The 13,920-nt window shown below is 60.6% G+C and overlaps 1 protein-coding gene across 1 annotated transcript; it reads left to right on the top strand.

The window, feature by feature from the left end:
* Positions 1-2,723: 2,723 nt before the first annotated feature.
* PITPNA (phosphatidylinositol transfer protein alpha) lies at positions 2,724-13,033 on the top strand. Its single transcript, XM_087702923.1, has 12 exons — positions 2,724-2,881; positions 3,751-3,781; positions 6,368-6,513; positions 6,717-6,808; positions 8,217-8,260; positions 8,951-9,025; positions 9,526-9,609; positions 9,950-10,027; positions 10,202-10,312; positions 10,496-10,618; positions 10,708-10,777; positions 11,106-13,033. The coding sequence occupies exons 1-11, from the start codon at positions 2,862-2,864 to the stop codon at positions 10,753-10,755; spliced, it is 852 nt and encodes a 283-aa protein (XP_087559049.1). The 5' UTR covers positions 2,724-2,861; the 3' UTR covers positions 10,756-10,777; positions 11,106-13,033.
* The last annotated feature ends 887 nt before the right edge of the window (positions 13,034-13,920 follow it).

The following is a 13,920-nucleotide window of genomic DNA, read 5'->3' as shown; positions in this document are numbered from 1 at the left end:
TGGAGCCTGTGCCAAGTGGCCAGTGAGGCAGCAAACCCTGGTTGGGCCAGGAGGGAGGCTGAAGGTGTGGAATCCGTAGCCAGGCAGAGGAAAAAGGAGGCCACGGGGAAGCGAACAGCCACCCTCATCGGCATTTCGCTCTAATGGGGGCACACTGGGGGGCTGACAAAGCCAGACGGTGCGGCATTTAATCTGGCACTGCCACCAAATTTGGCTGATGCTCCCGTGCCCTCAGCCAAGAGCGTCAGGAGGCTGGGCGGCATGGCTACGGAGGGCTCTGGCTGACCCATTGCTGCAGCTGTCACATGAGTGCCTGGCGCTGATGGCTGGAAGGAGCGATGGGGATGCAGCCCCCTGGGATCCCTGATCTTGCCAGACCCAAAGGGCTGCTGGCCAACCGCGTTGGAGGTGACTTGTGGCAATCTGGATGCAACCCGAAGCCAAGAGCACTAAGACAAAGGGGAAGCCTCGGGGCCCAATAGCTAGAGCCCTTCCGCCTGCCCGGGGCCTCCAGGGAGCAAAAGGGGACGAGGGATGCCGGAAGAAGGTTCAGCTCTCTCGCCCTGCCCTGCCCTGCCCAGCCCAGCAGTCGGCACCTGCTCTGTGCCCACCTGGTCCCTGCTGCATCTCTTGTCCACTTGGGGTTCGATGCCTCCCAGTGCTCTGCCAGCTCACTTAGGTGAAACCGAAGGCCTGAAGAGCACAAGCGTGGGGAGTGAGTGGGTCTGGGCCGGCCCTCTGGGGCAGCTTCTATAGGCAGACCCCAGGAGGGGCAGGCAAGGTGGAGCCCTGAGGTCCAAGCCCTGGACAGAGCCTCAGCTGACGATTCCCTCGGGCTCAATTGGCCAAGAGGCTTTGCAAGCTTTCTGGAGGAGGGAAGAAAGCAGGCCCCCCACCTAGTCGCTGTGCAGGGTCCTCCCAGTCTCTGCTCAGCACCCCCCCCCCCAGTTGCTGAGGTGGGTGGAAGGTGGCCGAGGGTGTTCCAGGCTCAGAGGAGCTTTCCCTGCCCCTTGGCAGCAACCCCCTCTGCCTCTGCTGTCCCCTCTGTTGTTGCAGCCGAGGACTGCGTTGGCTTTTTTGGCGGCTGCAGCACAACGCTGGCTCACGTGGCAGTCCACGAGGATTCCTAGGGCCCTCCCCTGCAGTTACTGCTGTTAAAATGCTCCATCACTGGATGGCACAGAGATTCCTGCTTGAGCAGAGGGTTGGACTGGAAGACCTCCAAAGTCCCTTGCCGCTCTCTTAATTCTGTACTCTGCACCCGTGCCACCCTGAAGCCACCCCCTGGACCTTTCTGAACGTCAGCACCCACAAGTGGACCGGAGGGCTCCTCTAAGAAAATCCAAGGGGGAGGGGAGGGCTCTCCCTGCGGTCAGCACTCTGCATTTGGTATTGGTATTTATTCGATTTGTAAGCTGCCCTATTCCCCGAAGGGACTCAGGGCGGCTGAACAAAACCCAGGGGAAGGGGAACAAATACAGAAAGTAAGACAAAACAATACAGTGATACAACAATTTAAAAACACAGCAAGCACAGCAAATTCGAGTGGGGGGGGACTCAACCCCAGGCTTGCTGGGACAGCCAGGCCTTAACGGCTGTCCGGAAGGCCTGAACGGTGGCGAGGGTCCGAATCTCCACGGGGAGCTCGTTCCAAAGGGCCGGAGCAGCCACAGAGAAGGCCCTCCTCCGGGTGGTCAACAGCCGGCATTGGCTGGCAGATGGAATTCGGAGGAGGCCTAATCTGTGGGATCTAATGGGTCTGTGGGAGATGATTGGCAGCAGGTGGTCTCTCGAGTACCCAGGTCCAATACCATGTAGGGCTTTATAAGTGACGACTAGCACTTTGAAGCGTATCCGGAGACTGATCGGTAGCCAGTGCAGCTCGCGGAGGATAGGTGTAACGTGGCTGTACTGTGGCGCACCCACAATCGCTGGCGCGGCTGCATTCTGGACCAGCTGAAGTCTCCGAACCCTCTTCAAGGGCAGCCCCATGTAGAGCGCATTCCTGTTACTGCCGCTCAAGGGAACTTTTTTAGCAGTTGCGGCAATGCTGGCTCCTATTCGCCTTGTGGTCAATAAGGAGTCCCAGACGCCTATCACGACGACGGTCTCGCGACGGAGAGCAAAACACCGAGCTCCGCAGGGAGATCTTGCAGGTCGGCCGGCCTCCCTCCTCTCCCCCGCCGCGAGTCCCTTCTTCACAGACCTTTCCCTTCCCGGGACTCTGAGCTTCAAAGCGGCTTCTCTCCGGGCCTTAGACCGGCTAACGGACCCCCCCCCGAACCCCTTCCCCCCCCCCCCGCCGAAGGAGCTCTGCAAGGTCTTTTCTCCCCCCGCCCCCTTGCAGGAGGGGGCCGTCCTCCCCAGGGACCCTCGACAGGCGCCCCCGCCGGCGCCCTCCGGGGCGGTTCCGTGGCGTTTTCATCCGGGCGTCGCTTGCGCCTGGCGCTCTCCTTCGGCGCCTCATCGGGTTGCATTACAGAGGTTGCCGTCGGACACGCCGGTGGCCTCGCAGGGCGCCCGGCCGGCAGTGCGGCACTTCCCGCTCCACGGGTGCCGCTTCCCCAGCCGGCCGCGGGGGGGCGCTCGGCCGGCCCTTCCTTCCGCCTCCCGCCGCCGGCCAAGGGGAGCCAGGACGGCGCCGCCCCCTCCGCGCGCGTGACGTCGTGCGTCGGACGCCGCGCGGTGACGCAGGGCTGTTGCCGAGGAACGCCGCCCGGTGCGCCCGCCTCCCCTTCCCCCGGCCGGGAACCCCGAGCGCGGCTCCGGGACGGAGGGGCCTCAGGGCGACGGACAGTCCGAGCGGAGGACGGGCGGGCGGGCGGCGGGGCCGCGCCGGAGCCAGCGGAGCAGCGCTCGCCATGGTGCTCGTCAAAGAATAGTGAGCGAGCGGGCGGGGGGGGGGGGGAGACCGGGGGGGGGGCGCGAGCGGGCGGGGGGGGGGCTTGGCGGCTCCCTCTCGGGGCCCGCAGGGGCGCCCCCCCCCTCCCTCCGCCTGACGGCAGCCGGGCCCCCAGGAAGGAAGCCGGGAAGCGGACGGGGCTCCCCGGCCAAGGACCCCTGAAGGTCCCGCCGCCTCCCCGGCCTCCCGGGAGACCCGGCGCCCCTCCGGCTCCTGCGTGACGGGGCGGGATTGCTCGGGGGGGGGGCGCTCGGTCTTGGGCACCCGGGGCTTCCCGCTCCAGCTGCTTCCGCCTCGGCCTTCCCCTCCCGGCGGCCCCGCGTGACCTCCGTGGGCAGATGGGGGGGGAGGAGAGGGACACGAGGGTCCGGGGAGGGAGATGTTGCCGTGGGGGGGGGGGCTCCGGGGAAGGAGCTCGCCCGTCCAGCTGGCGTCCCTCCCGCGGGGCTCCTCCGAAGGTTGGAAGCGCCGACCGGGCTGGCCTGGAGCAGCTTCCTCCCCCGCCTCCCTCCCTCCCTCCCTCCCTCCCTCCCTGCCTGCCTGCCTGCCTGGCGGCCTTGCGGGTCGGTGCAGCTCCCCCCCCCCCACAACTCCGCACACACACACACACAGAGCCGCTGTGTCCCGGGGAGCCCCGCGGAGTCTTCGGGCGGGGAGGGGGGCGAGTGGGATCCCGGCCGCCGATGCCCTGGAGGGGCTCGCGCCAGTCACCCTTTCCCGTTGCGGGGTGCGGGTCGGCTGGGTTGCCGGGCGAAAGTAACTCGGCAACTGCGGATCTCTGTGTCGGGTTGCCCCTCTTGCGGCGAGCGAGGCTGCGACCTAACTGCGTTCCTTCTGCTCTCTTGCAGCCGCGTCGTTTTGCCTGTGTCGGTGGAGGAGGTAGGTCTTCCCTCTGCCTTCTCCCTTTTACTTTCTGGAGGAAGGCATATGGCCACCCGACTCTCTCGCACAGGGGAGGGCGGTGGGCTTAACACCCTTAAAGAAAACAATACGACCCCCCCCCTCCAGCAGCAGCAGCAGCAACACAGTGGGACGGACCCCTTGGTCTGTTTGGTGGGGGGGGGGGAAGGGGCGCCCTCAGTCCATTGACAAAACCTTTTCTTCCTCCTCGTCTTCTTCTTTCCATCTTGGTCAAACTTGTAGCTAAAGCTCAGGAAAAATATATGGAGACTAATATTCCCTCCTTCCTTCCCCCTCCCCGCCTTCCCAAGACATCTAGCCAAACTGGGGGGGGGCTTGCTGTGTGGCCTTTTGCAAATCAACCCTGGGGGCTTCTGTGGCCAAGGAAGGCTGCCTTAGATGCAGTAGTGGAACTGTAAGGAGTGGAGGGGAAAGGACGGAGGAGGAGTCCCTCAAGCAGTTCCCAGCAGTCTGACACCCTGGCAGGAAGGGCAAGCTCCATTTGCCTGTGAGCCCTTCTTGGGCTTCCCTGCCTGACAACTCTCGGCCCAAGTTTACTTTTTATTTGGGATGGTGGTGGTGTTACTGTCACTTTGCAAGAACTGTACGACCTCTTCTCTTGGTTGTTTTCTTTCTTGAGCTTTTTTTATAGTTAGGAACAGAATTGCAAGAAAGTTTGTGTGAAACACACTTATGGTATTAAATTGGTTTCCTGAAAAAGCAACACTGTTCCCTTTTGGGACTCTCTCTTGCTTTTTCTCAAGCACAATTGTCAAAGAAAGTGGCCAGTAAACTCCAGAAATTCATTAGCGTGTGATCTGGGGGATAACCTCTCATTGGAATGGCTGCAAAAGCGCTTGTAAAATTCCTGGAGGACGGGGCTACGCACCTGCCTTGAGGAAGTCTTTCTGTTACTGTTATTTTGTTCTGCCTCATCTCGCCCCCCCCCCCAAAAAAAAAACCCTTTCTCTGATTTTGGCTCTCCAAGTCTGTCAGGTATCCAAGCTGGGCGGAATGCAGGGGAGATACCATAATTAGGACACCAGTTAACATAGAAACAAGGCATAACCCAACTTTTATAAATAAGTAGCTTTTCAGGGGCTCCACTTCTGCATCCCCTCCATACTAGCCCGCCCTGAGCCTCCCTGATGGGGAGACATTGACTGTCTCCCCACCTGCACTTCTGGGGTCCCCTCTCAGACCACCCTGCAACTCTGTGTTGTCAACCTTTGATTGACAGTGCTCTCCCAGCCATCGCCCCAGAGTTCTCCCGTGTCTGGCTGCCTACTGTGCCTGGAGCAGCAGGCCTCCCAATGCCAAGGGAGCCGCCGTGAGCGGTATATGTGAGAAACGAAACGCTGGGCCTCGGCCTCATCCCGTAGGGCTGCGCTTGTGCTCTTGTCTAGCCGTCCTTTGCGCTGCTGCTCCTCCGTGTTTGTGCAATCGCCTAGGATGAAGCTTCTCCTCACATAAACCTTCCCATTCTTTTAGTCCTCTAGACTGTGCCCTGAGGTGCCCAACCACAGCCCTCACATATGTGTTGAGTGTCCGCAATCCGTGGCTGCCATTGGAGGAAGCCCACCAGAGTCCCTCCAATGGGAGGCGCCCCTGCGGGAGGCTCCCTGGCTCCTCTGCTCTGCCTGGGGCTGTCACGGATGGGCGCCAAGGTGGGCCTCCCTCTGAGGCCCCTGCCAGCAGGGCAGTACTACAGGCAGGCTGGAAAGCCTTACGGGCAGAGGGGGGGGGGATCCTGGTCTGGCATTCCTGACAGATGCAGAGCTGAGGCTGCCCTTCTGGAGGTGCCTCTGGGGGGGGGGGGCGCACCACGCAAGGGGCTCCTGGGGCTGCAGGAAAGACTGGCTGGGATGGTCGCTGAATTCGGCCTCGTTTGGGCCCAGCGAGTGGGTGTCTGCTCAGCCGCCCTCTGTGCTCCTGCAGGAGCTGCTGCACCTGTGTCCCCCTGAGGATAGTCTGGATAGGGGAGGAGGGGGCTTTTGCCAGAGGGACTTGCCTCCCCCTCTGGGGCCCCCATGCAGGAAGGGCAGGGAAGGGGGCTGGTCTGTTGGGACTGCGGGCCAAAGAGCAGAGGCAGCGAATCCTTCTCCCCCTGGAAACAGCAGTGGGATCCCTGGAGGGTCAGGCGTTGCCATGAGGGGCCCGAGCTCCTCCTCGTTCTGGTGGGGCCAAAACAAATGGGGGGCGGGGGGGGGGTTGATCAGCAGCCTGTCCTCTTCAGGCCTGAATTGTACCTTGCAGAGGGGGAGGGGATGCGCTGGACAGGCGGTTCCCATGGAAACCTCTGCTCTCCCTTAAGCCCCGGTGCCCTCCGGCTGGCCTTGGGGCTCTCGGGCAGGGCTGGCGGGCGGAAGATGCCAAGGCTCTGCAAAGACGGGCCCCCCAGTGCCCCCAGCAGGCCCAGAACTGCAGGATCCTGCCCCGCCTGTGCTTTGCTTCCTCCCACACCTGGTCTAGGAGCGCCGGGTTCCCGGCCTGCTTGCTGGCTCGCTCTGTGCCCATCCCTCCTGCGTGGAAGCCACTGACTCTGCCGTGTTTTCCCTCCTCCAGTACCAGGTGGGGCAGCTGTACTCCGTGGCCGAGGCCAGCAAGAACGAAACCGGCGGGGGCGAAGGGGTGGAAGTGCTGGTGAACGAGCCCTACGAGCGAGACGGGGAGCGGGGGCAATACACGCACAAGATATACCACCTGCAGAGGTAGGTGGCCTGGGAGGATCCCCCCCCCCGTCCAGGAAAAGGTGCCTGCCTGTTGGGGAAGAGCTGGGGGAAAAAACCCCCTCTGCTTCCAGAAACCCTGCTTAGCCTTGAACCCCTAAGCGCCACAGTCGCCGGCAGCAGGAAGAAGAGTGGGCGGAGCTCCTGCCGGGGGGCCGCGCCCTGACCCCTCCTTTCCCCTGCAGCAAAGTCCCTCCCTTCGTCAGGATGCTGGCCCCCGAGGGGGCCCTGGACATTCACGAGAAGGCCTGGAACGCCTACCCTTTCTGCCGGACCGGTGAGTTCTGCCAGGGCAGCTGCCTTGCTGGGCGTTGGGGGGCTTTTCCGGGGGGGCTTGGGGATGCCAGGCCCCCTTCTCCTTCGGTGGGACCCGTGTTAGGGAGGTGCCCCAGGCGGGTCTGCCCGATGCTCTGAGCTGCTTCAGAGAATTTCCACGGCTCAGCGGCTCCTCTGCCCACTCGGGGAGGGAGGAAACCTCCGCCAGGGGAACCACTTCAGGGGGGAGCCTGGCCGTTCCCTGCCCCTCCCCGGAGCAGCAGCCGGCCTCTGTCCCCCTGGGCAGCCCAGAAGCAGCTCCTGCAGAAGCCCCTCAGCTCAGCCCTTCTGAGCCGGTGGCCCCACTGCCCCAGAGACCCTTCCCTGCTGTTGGGGCTGGGCCCTGGCCTCTCCTCCTCCTCCTCCTCCTCTGCGCGGCCTGGCTTCCTTGGGCTGCTTGAGGTCCCGCAGTCTGGACAGTGAGAGCCGGGTCTTGGGCGCAGGCCGAGTCTGGGAGGGCTGACCACCTGGATTAGAAAACCACAGGCCACCTTCCACCAGGAGCTGCTGCTGCTGCAGGGGATGGAGGCTGTGTCCAGGGCTGCTTGGGAGCCCTGCTGCTCACTGGACGTTTGGCCTCCGGCCCTCCTTTGCGGGATATGCTCGGCCTTTGAGAGCTCCAGGCTGCCTGCACCTCCTGGGAGGCCCCTACGTGGCTGCTGTGTCTGAGCCCTGAAGGGGGTCGTGGTGTTGCTGCTACTACGACTGGGGTCCTCTCCTGCGAGAAGCAGGACCTGCCACCTTCCCCTCATTAATCATGGATCCTGGCGCCAGGGCATCCAGTTACTGCCCAGCGCAGTCCTGGGTTGGGTTACCTGGGTTGAGTTACCCAGGAGTTAGGAAGGAGGGAGGGAGGGAGGGAGGGCCAGGGCTGTGGGGAGGCTTTTCCCCAGAGTGTGTGTGTGTGTGTGTGTGTGTGTGTGTGGGAGGGGGGGGACTGCTTACCTGCTGGAGAGAAGAGCCCTGCTGGCGTTGCCCATTTTCTCAAGGGGGGGGGGGAAATGAATCCAAACCCGACCGTGGGGGTGGGTGTCTGTGGGGCTGGGTTCCCAGGCAGCAACCACAGCATGGCTAGTGAAAACGCCCTGGTTTTGGTGTGTGTGTGCATTGCCAACCAGTTGGCAGCCCCTCAGCTGTGTGGGGCTGGTGGAGGCTGGCCTTAAAATAGGCATCCTTACGCGAGGCCCTCCCTGGCAGTCCCCACCATCCCATGGGGTGCTCAAGCTGGGTTTTGGGGGGGGGGAAGTGGCAGAGCTCCCTGCTGCAGGAAGGGGAGGAGGAGGAGGCCGGGGCTCTGGCTAGGCCTTCCCACTGATGAGTGGGGCTGTTGGGGGGCAGGCCGGGAGCCGTGGCTGCGTCCCTGATTGAAGCTCTGTCTTTCTTTCCATGTCTCGGGTTTGGAGCAGTTATAACAGTAAGTAGAGCTTCCGGCCCCTGCTGGGTAAGCGGCTGGGCTGCCAGGGGTGCCAGGCCCCTTTCGTGGTCTGGGGGAGGCAGGGGTTCCCTTTGGGGCCTGGGGGGAGCTTCCACTAAAGTCGTTTGCTGACTTCTTCTCAGCCAGCCCACCTCACCACCTGCGGGGACTCCTGGGGGCCCATCCGGGGTGCTCTGGGGCGAGGGGCGATTCCCGGGGAAGGTCCTTCTGATCCGCCTGTGAGGGAAGAAGGGGAGGCCTTCCGGTTGCTTTGATTCACCCTCACTTCCTTCCGTAGATTGGCCAGGAGTTTCCTGTCGCTGCTCCCCACTTTCCTCCAGGCTCTGGGGCCCCTTGGACCCCTGCAGCCCCCAGCTCATCTCTTCTTAGAGCTGGAAGAGACCCACCCACCCACTCCCTCCACCGGGTGTGCCTGCGGGCAGCCCTGGTCTCGCCCTGGGGCTTCAGACACTTCTTTGCTGGGGGGGTGGGTTTCCCTCTAGAGCAAGGGCTTCTGCAGCTGGGTCCGGTGCCCCATTCCTGCTCTCAAGCCAGAGAGGGGCTTTCCCCCCTCCCCAAGCGCTCTCCGGAGGGAGGGAGGGAGGGGGGGGGAGACCCGTGGCGTCTAGAGGTGGTTGCAGGCCTGGCCCCTCCTTCCCAGCGGAGACAACTTTCTCCTCTCCTGACTAGAACGAGTACATGAAGGATGACTTCCTGATCAAAATTGAAACCTGGCACAAAGCCGATATGGGCATGCAGGAGAATGTAAGTGTGGGGACTTTGGGGTGGGGGAGTCTGTCTTTTGGTTGCAACTATGCTGGGGACCCTCCCCGGGGGCTTTTCTGGCAGGAACGGGAGACGGAGGAGGGGGGGACAGGCTGTCTACTGCCCTATTCTCCGCATGAGAGTTCCCTGTTCTTTTTGCTTTTCTCTTTGCAAGGAGGCCGGATGACACCCGGCTGACCTTTTTTTTTTTTTTTTAGTTTTAAATTTTATTTACAAACATGTAAAATACACACAAAACACCACATTTGCACAGTACAACACGAACAGGAGCTTCCTGTTCTTTTTAATAGCTGACGTTTTTAAAATGTCGACTGTATCACCCTCGATAGCAGTTCGTTCTTGCATGTTTTTCCTGAGGAATTCTTTTGCAGCTGCTCCCCCCACCTTACAAATTCACTTTCAAGGCTGCCCTGAAAGCCAGAGCGGAGGGGGGGGGGCCTCAGAGGTGGACTGAAACCTGCCCTTCCTTCTCCCTGCAGGTCCATAAACTGGATCCTGAGGAGTGGAAGAACGTGGAGGCCGTTTACATAGACATTGGGGACCGGAGCCATGTGCTTTCCAGGGTAGGGGGGCGGACCGGTCTATGGGGGGGGGGAGTGGCCACCCAGGAGCCACCTGGCTGGAGTCTCTGAGGTGCCCTTGGAGGCCACTCACCTGCAGTGGCAAAACGAGTTGTGAGGGGCACCTCTCTGCTGGCTTGAAGTCCAGGTGGTTGGGGGCCTTCTGTGGAGCCAAAGGGGGGAGCGGGGAATAGAAGGCCTCTGTCCTGTTTTCAAGTGGCTTTACAGCCCCACCAGGCTGGAGGGGGGCTGGGTGGAGGAGGCCCACCCAGGCAAGTGCCGGGAAAGAGGGTGGGTCTCTTCCCTTTCCGTAACCTCCCGGTTCCTCTCTCGTCTCACGCAGGACTACAAGCCAGAAGAAGACCCAGCAAAATTTAAATCGGTCAAGACTGGCCGTGGCCCTCTGGGCCCCAACTGGAAGGTAGGGAGCACCTCTCGCTTGCTTGCTTGGGGTGGCTCCGGGGCTCCACTCGGAGAGTGCCAGGGGCCGAGCAGAGCTGGAGGGGAGAGGGCCAAGGGGCTGCCCCAAGACTGCCCTCCGGGAGGAGGAGGGCGGCCGTCCTGAGTGGTGGCCGGTGGGCTCTTGTCTTTCCAGAAGGAGCTGGGCAACCAGTCCGAATGCCCGTACATGTGTGCTTACAAGCTGGTCACGGTCAAGTTCAAGTGGTGGGGCCTTCAAAACAAAATTGAGAACTTTATCCAGAAGGTGAGCAGAGTTTAGGGCAGAAGCCGAGGGGGGTCCCCCAGCGGCATTTGTGCGGGGGCTGCAGCCGCCTGGGCCCTTCAGGAGGGAGAAGAAGGAGAAGATACACCCCCCCCCCCTTGCTGTGCAGGGACGTCCTTCCCGCCAGGCCTTTCAGCTTCAGGGGTTTTTCCCACTTTCCTGCAGCAAGAGAGGCGGCTTTTTACGAATTTCCACCGGCAGCTTTTCTGCTGGCTTGACAGATGGGTTGGCCTGACAATGGAGGACATTCGCCGGATGGAGTACGAGACGAAGAGGCAGCTGGATGAGGTGAGCGCTCCCTGCCTGGGCCTGGTTCTCCCTCTCTCTCTCGCTCCTTGTCCGAGTCCTGGAGGTGACTGGCCTTTTCTCTGCCGCAGATGAGAGAGAGGGACCCTCTGAAGGGCATGTCGGCTGCAGACGAGTAGCGTGGATTCCTTGACCCCCATGGTACGTGGCCAGTGGTGCCCGGCGTCTGCTCCCGGGTTCGGAAAGAGGAGCTGCCCCTGGGGGGGGGGGCCCTAACGGAGCTGCCTCCCTCATCGAATCGGACCCAAGATTTGGAAAAATAACTTTACCGGGAGGATCTGCTGCTGGGGAGGGAGAGAGGCCGTAAGGCTGAGTGGGGGGCTGGCAGGGGGTCAGAACCAGGCAGAGCCTTTTCCAGGCAGGGACCGAGAGGCTTCAAGCAGCAGCAGCAGCCCACGGCTGCCTGGCGGTGCCGCTCGGCCGGCCTTTCAGCCCCTGGTCCCCTCTCATTCCTTCTCTCTTCCTCCAGTTTACGAGAGAGTCTCCGCGAAGGCCCAGGAACTCCACCCTCTTGACCAGCGGACCGTCTCCGGACATTCGAGCCCTCTTCCTCCAGTCCGCCGGCAACCTCTGCCCCCCTTGCTAATTCTAGTTGCCCTTAACCTAGTGAGCAAATCCTTTGGTCCTGAGCGCCTGGGCGGCAGTGCCCGGGGAAGAGGCGGCCCTTCAGGACAGCTGCTTCCGTGACCACCCCCCCCCCTTGCCCCCCCAGGGAGGGGCAGACACCGGTTCTCATGTGACTCTTTGATTTCCAAGTGGCAGGTTTTGTTGAAGTCGTTTCGTGATGTAATGATTTAAGAGTTCCTCGGTCCCTGTCTTTTTTCCCCCTCTTCCGAATCCTGGGATGGCGCTGCACTTGTGGAGACGGGAGCTCAGCGCCACCAATGCTGGGATCCGGAAGCCTTTTTTCTCTGTAAAGAATATTCTTGTCTTGGGTGCATCTCTGGGCCCCTCGGCCTAGGCGTGGCTGCTGGCACACGGTTTCCCCAACCCCCTGTGGTCTCCTCTCCTTACCCCCCACCCCCTCCCCTGGCCTGAGGCCGCCACTGCTGCTTCTTTGGGGCTGTGCGTCCTGGAGCTGAGGAACAACAGTGGAAGCCCCTCTCCACTCTGAGAGTGGGGAGGGTCTCACTCGTCTGACCAAACCGCATTCAGCTCCTCTCTTCCAGGGTTGCCTGAATTGGGGCTTGTGCTTCTGGAGAAGGTCCCCGAGCCCCAACTCCCCTTCAGGCAATCGCATGAGCAAGGAGGAGGGAATGCCCACCAGTGGGGGGGATCCCGTCCCTGGATCTCTGCTTCCCCCTCCACAGCAATGTCGGGCGGGTGGGGAGGTTAGAGTGGGCTTTGGGGAAGACAGGGGCTCCCCCCCCCTCCACCATTCCTTGCCAGCCGATTCGTTTCTTGCCTTAAGTGCAATAAGCAAGCCTGTTCTGCTGTGGCGAAAGGGTCTCCCTGGGCCCCCGTGGCTTTGTGTTGAGCCGAGAGGGCTTTTCAGGAAGTTGGCGGTTCCTGGGCACAGGAGGCAGAATTAAAGCGGGGCTGGAATGTCCCCGGCCAGCCAGGTCAAGCCCTCTGGGATCCGGCTGTGTCCCACCAGTCCTCCCTCTCCTCTGAGGCACAAGGGCGCCCAGTAATCCCCTCTCCCCCAAAACCCAGGGAACTACAACACAGGGAATTATTGTGTGGCTAAGAGGATCTGCTCAAACACGGTACTGTTCCCACTCCTGCTTAAAAGATTTGGGCTTAACTCTGAGGCGGGTGGCAGTGGATCTCGGAACAGATGGTGACATTTTGAGGATGGGGGAGAGAATTAAAGCGACTCTATTAGGAAAAGACAGGAATTCTTATGAAAACATAACTTCCTTGCTTAGCAGCAAGACAAGTGCAGAAACACCCCTCCCCCCAATGTCCTGCATTGGAGTTGACCCAGTGCGCCCCGCTGCAGCTGAGGCTCCTGTAGAGCCCCCTGTTCCCCATTGGCAGTGGTGACTGCTCCCCCCCCCTTTGTTTCCTGCCAAGGAGAGCGAGTGGTGACGGAGGGCAACGCAGCTGCTCCCGTGTGTTCCTGGACCCTGAAAGGAGCTTGTGGCAGGAGCTTCGAGCCAAGGGCAGAGACACACAGAGCAGGTTCCGCTTGCTTTGCGTTGTGACGGTCAACAGGCCCCCCTCCCCCTTTCAGCATGCTCGATTTCCTCTGTTTCTTTTCTGCCGAACCTGCAAGGACTCCCTGACTGGTCCAGCTGGGTTCCCTGTGCTATTTCTTTCTCCGCCATCCGCTCTGTAGGATAGGTTAGATGATCTCCCTTGTTCCTTTTCTGTGAGTTGTGCCTTTTTTGGTCTCCCAATCTTCCAATACAGGCCTATTGGAAATAACTCTTAATAAAATCATAGACAGAAGATCACCCTGGCTGAGCTTTTATTCCGTGTGACTGGGGAATGGAAAATTCAATCTTTTCCTTACTTTCCATCTTTCTTAATTTCCATTAATCAATTACAGTGACAGCTGAGAAGTCATGTAGGTAGTCCTCAGTTAATGATCCTAATTACTTGTGGCAATTCTGCCAGCTAACTGAAGCAGCTACAAAGTGGGAAATTAGATGACTGCAACTGGGCTTTCCTGCTGGGAGGAGATACGTAAATTCCACAACTTATGTAAAAGCCTGTTAGCTACTCCCCACCCCGCCTTTGGGTAGTCCAAGTGCCGGCTTGTCCATCCCACAGCTTGGGGGATGGGTGGGAATGCTACACACACACACACACAGACAGACAGACAGCTTCTTCTCTTAAAATCCCTCCCTCTCCATTCTCGGTTTTGCAGAACCGGGAGCGAGTAATTTCTATAGGCAATCTCTCCTTTTCCTGACCCTCCCTTCTCCATTGCAGAGCAGAGGCACTGGAGAGATTTCAAGAGAGGTGCCGATTCATTTACACATCCAAATAACAAGTTGGAAGGGACCTTGGAGGCCTTCTAGTCCATCCCCTGGTCAAGCAGGAGACCCTATACCATTTCAGACAAATGGCCGTCCAATCTCTTCTTAAAAGCCTCCAGTGTTGGAGCATTCACAACTACTGGAGGCAAATTATGTTCCACTGATTAATGGTTCCCACTGTCGGGTCTCCTTAGTCCCAGGTTGCCCCTCTCTTGATTAGCTTCCACCTCTTGCTTCCTGTCCTGCCTTCAGGTGCCCTGGAGAATAGGCTGCCCCCCTCACCACCACCCTTGTGTGGCAGCTGCTCAAATACTGGAAGATGCTATCATGTCACCCCTAGTCCTTTTTGTTAAA

This window comes from Thamnophis sirtalis, unplaced genomic scaffold (genome assembly GCF_051295495.1).
Source record: "Thamnophis sirtalis isolate CommonGarterSnake01/CBP01778 unplaced genomic scaffold, rThaSir2_p1.2 scaffold_17, whole genome shotgun sequence".
In the NCBI taxonomy this organism is placed as follows: Eukaryota; Metazoa; Chordata; class Lepidosauria; order Squamata; family Natricidae; genus Thamnophis; species Thamnophis sirtalis.
This window is presented reverse-complemented; position numbering and strand designations above follow the sequence as displayed.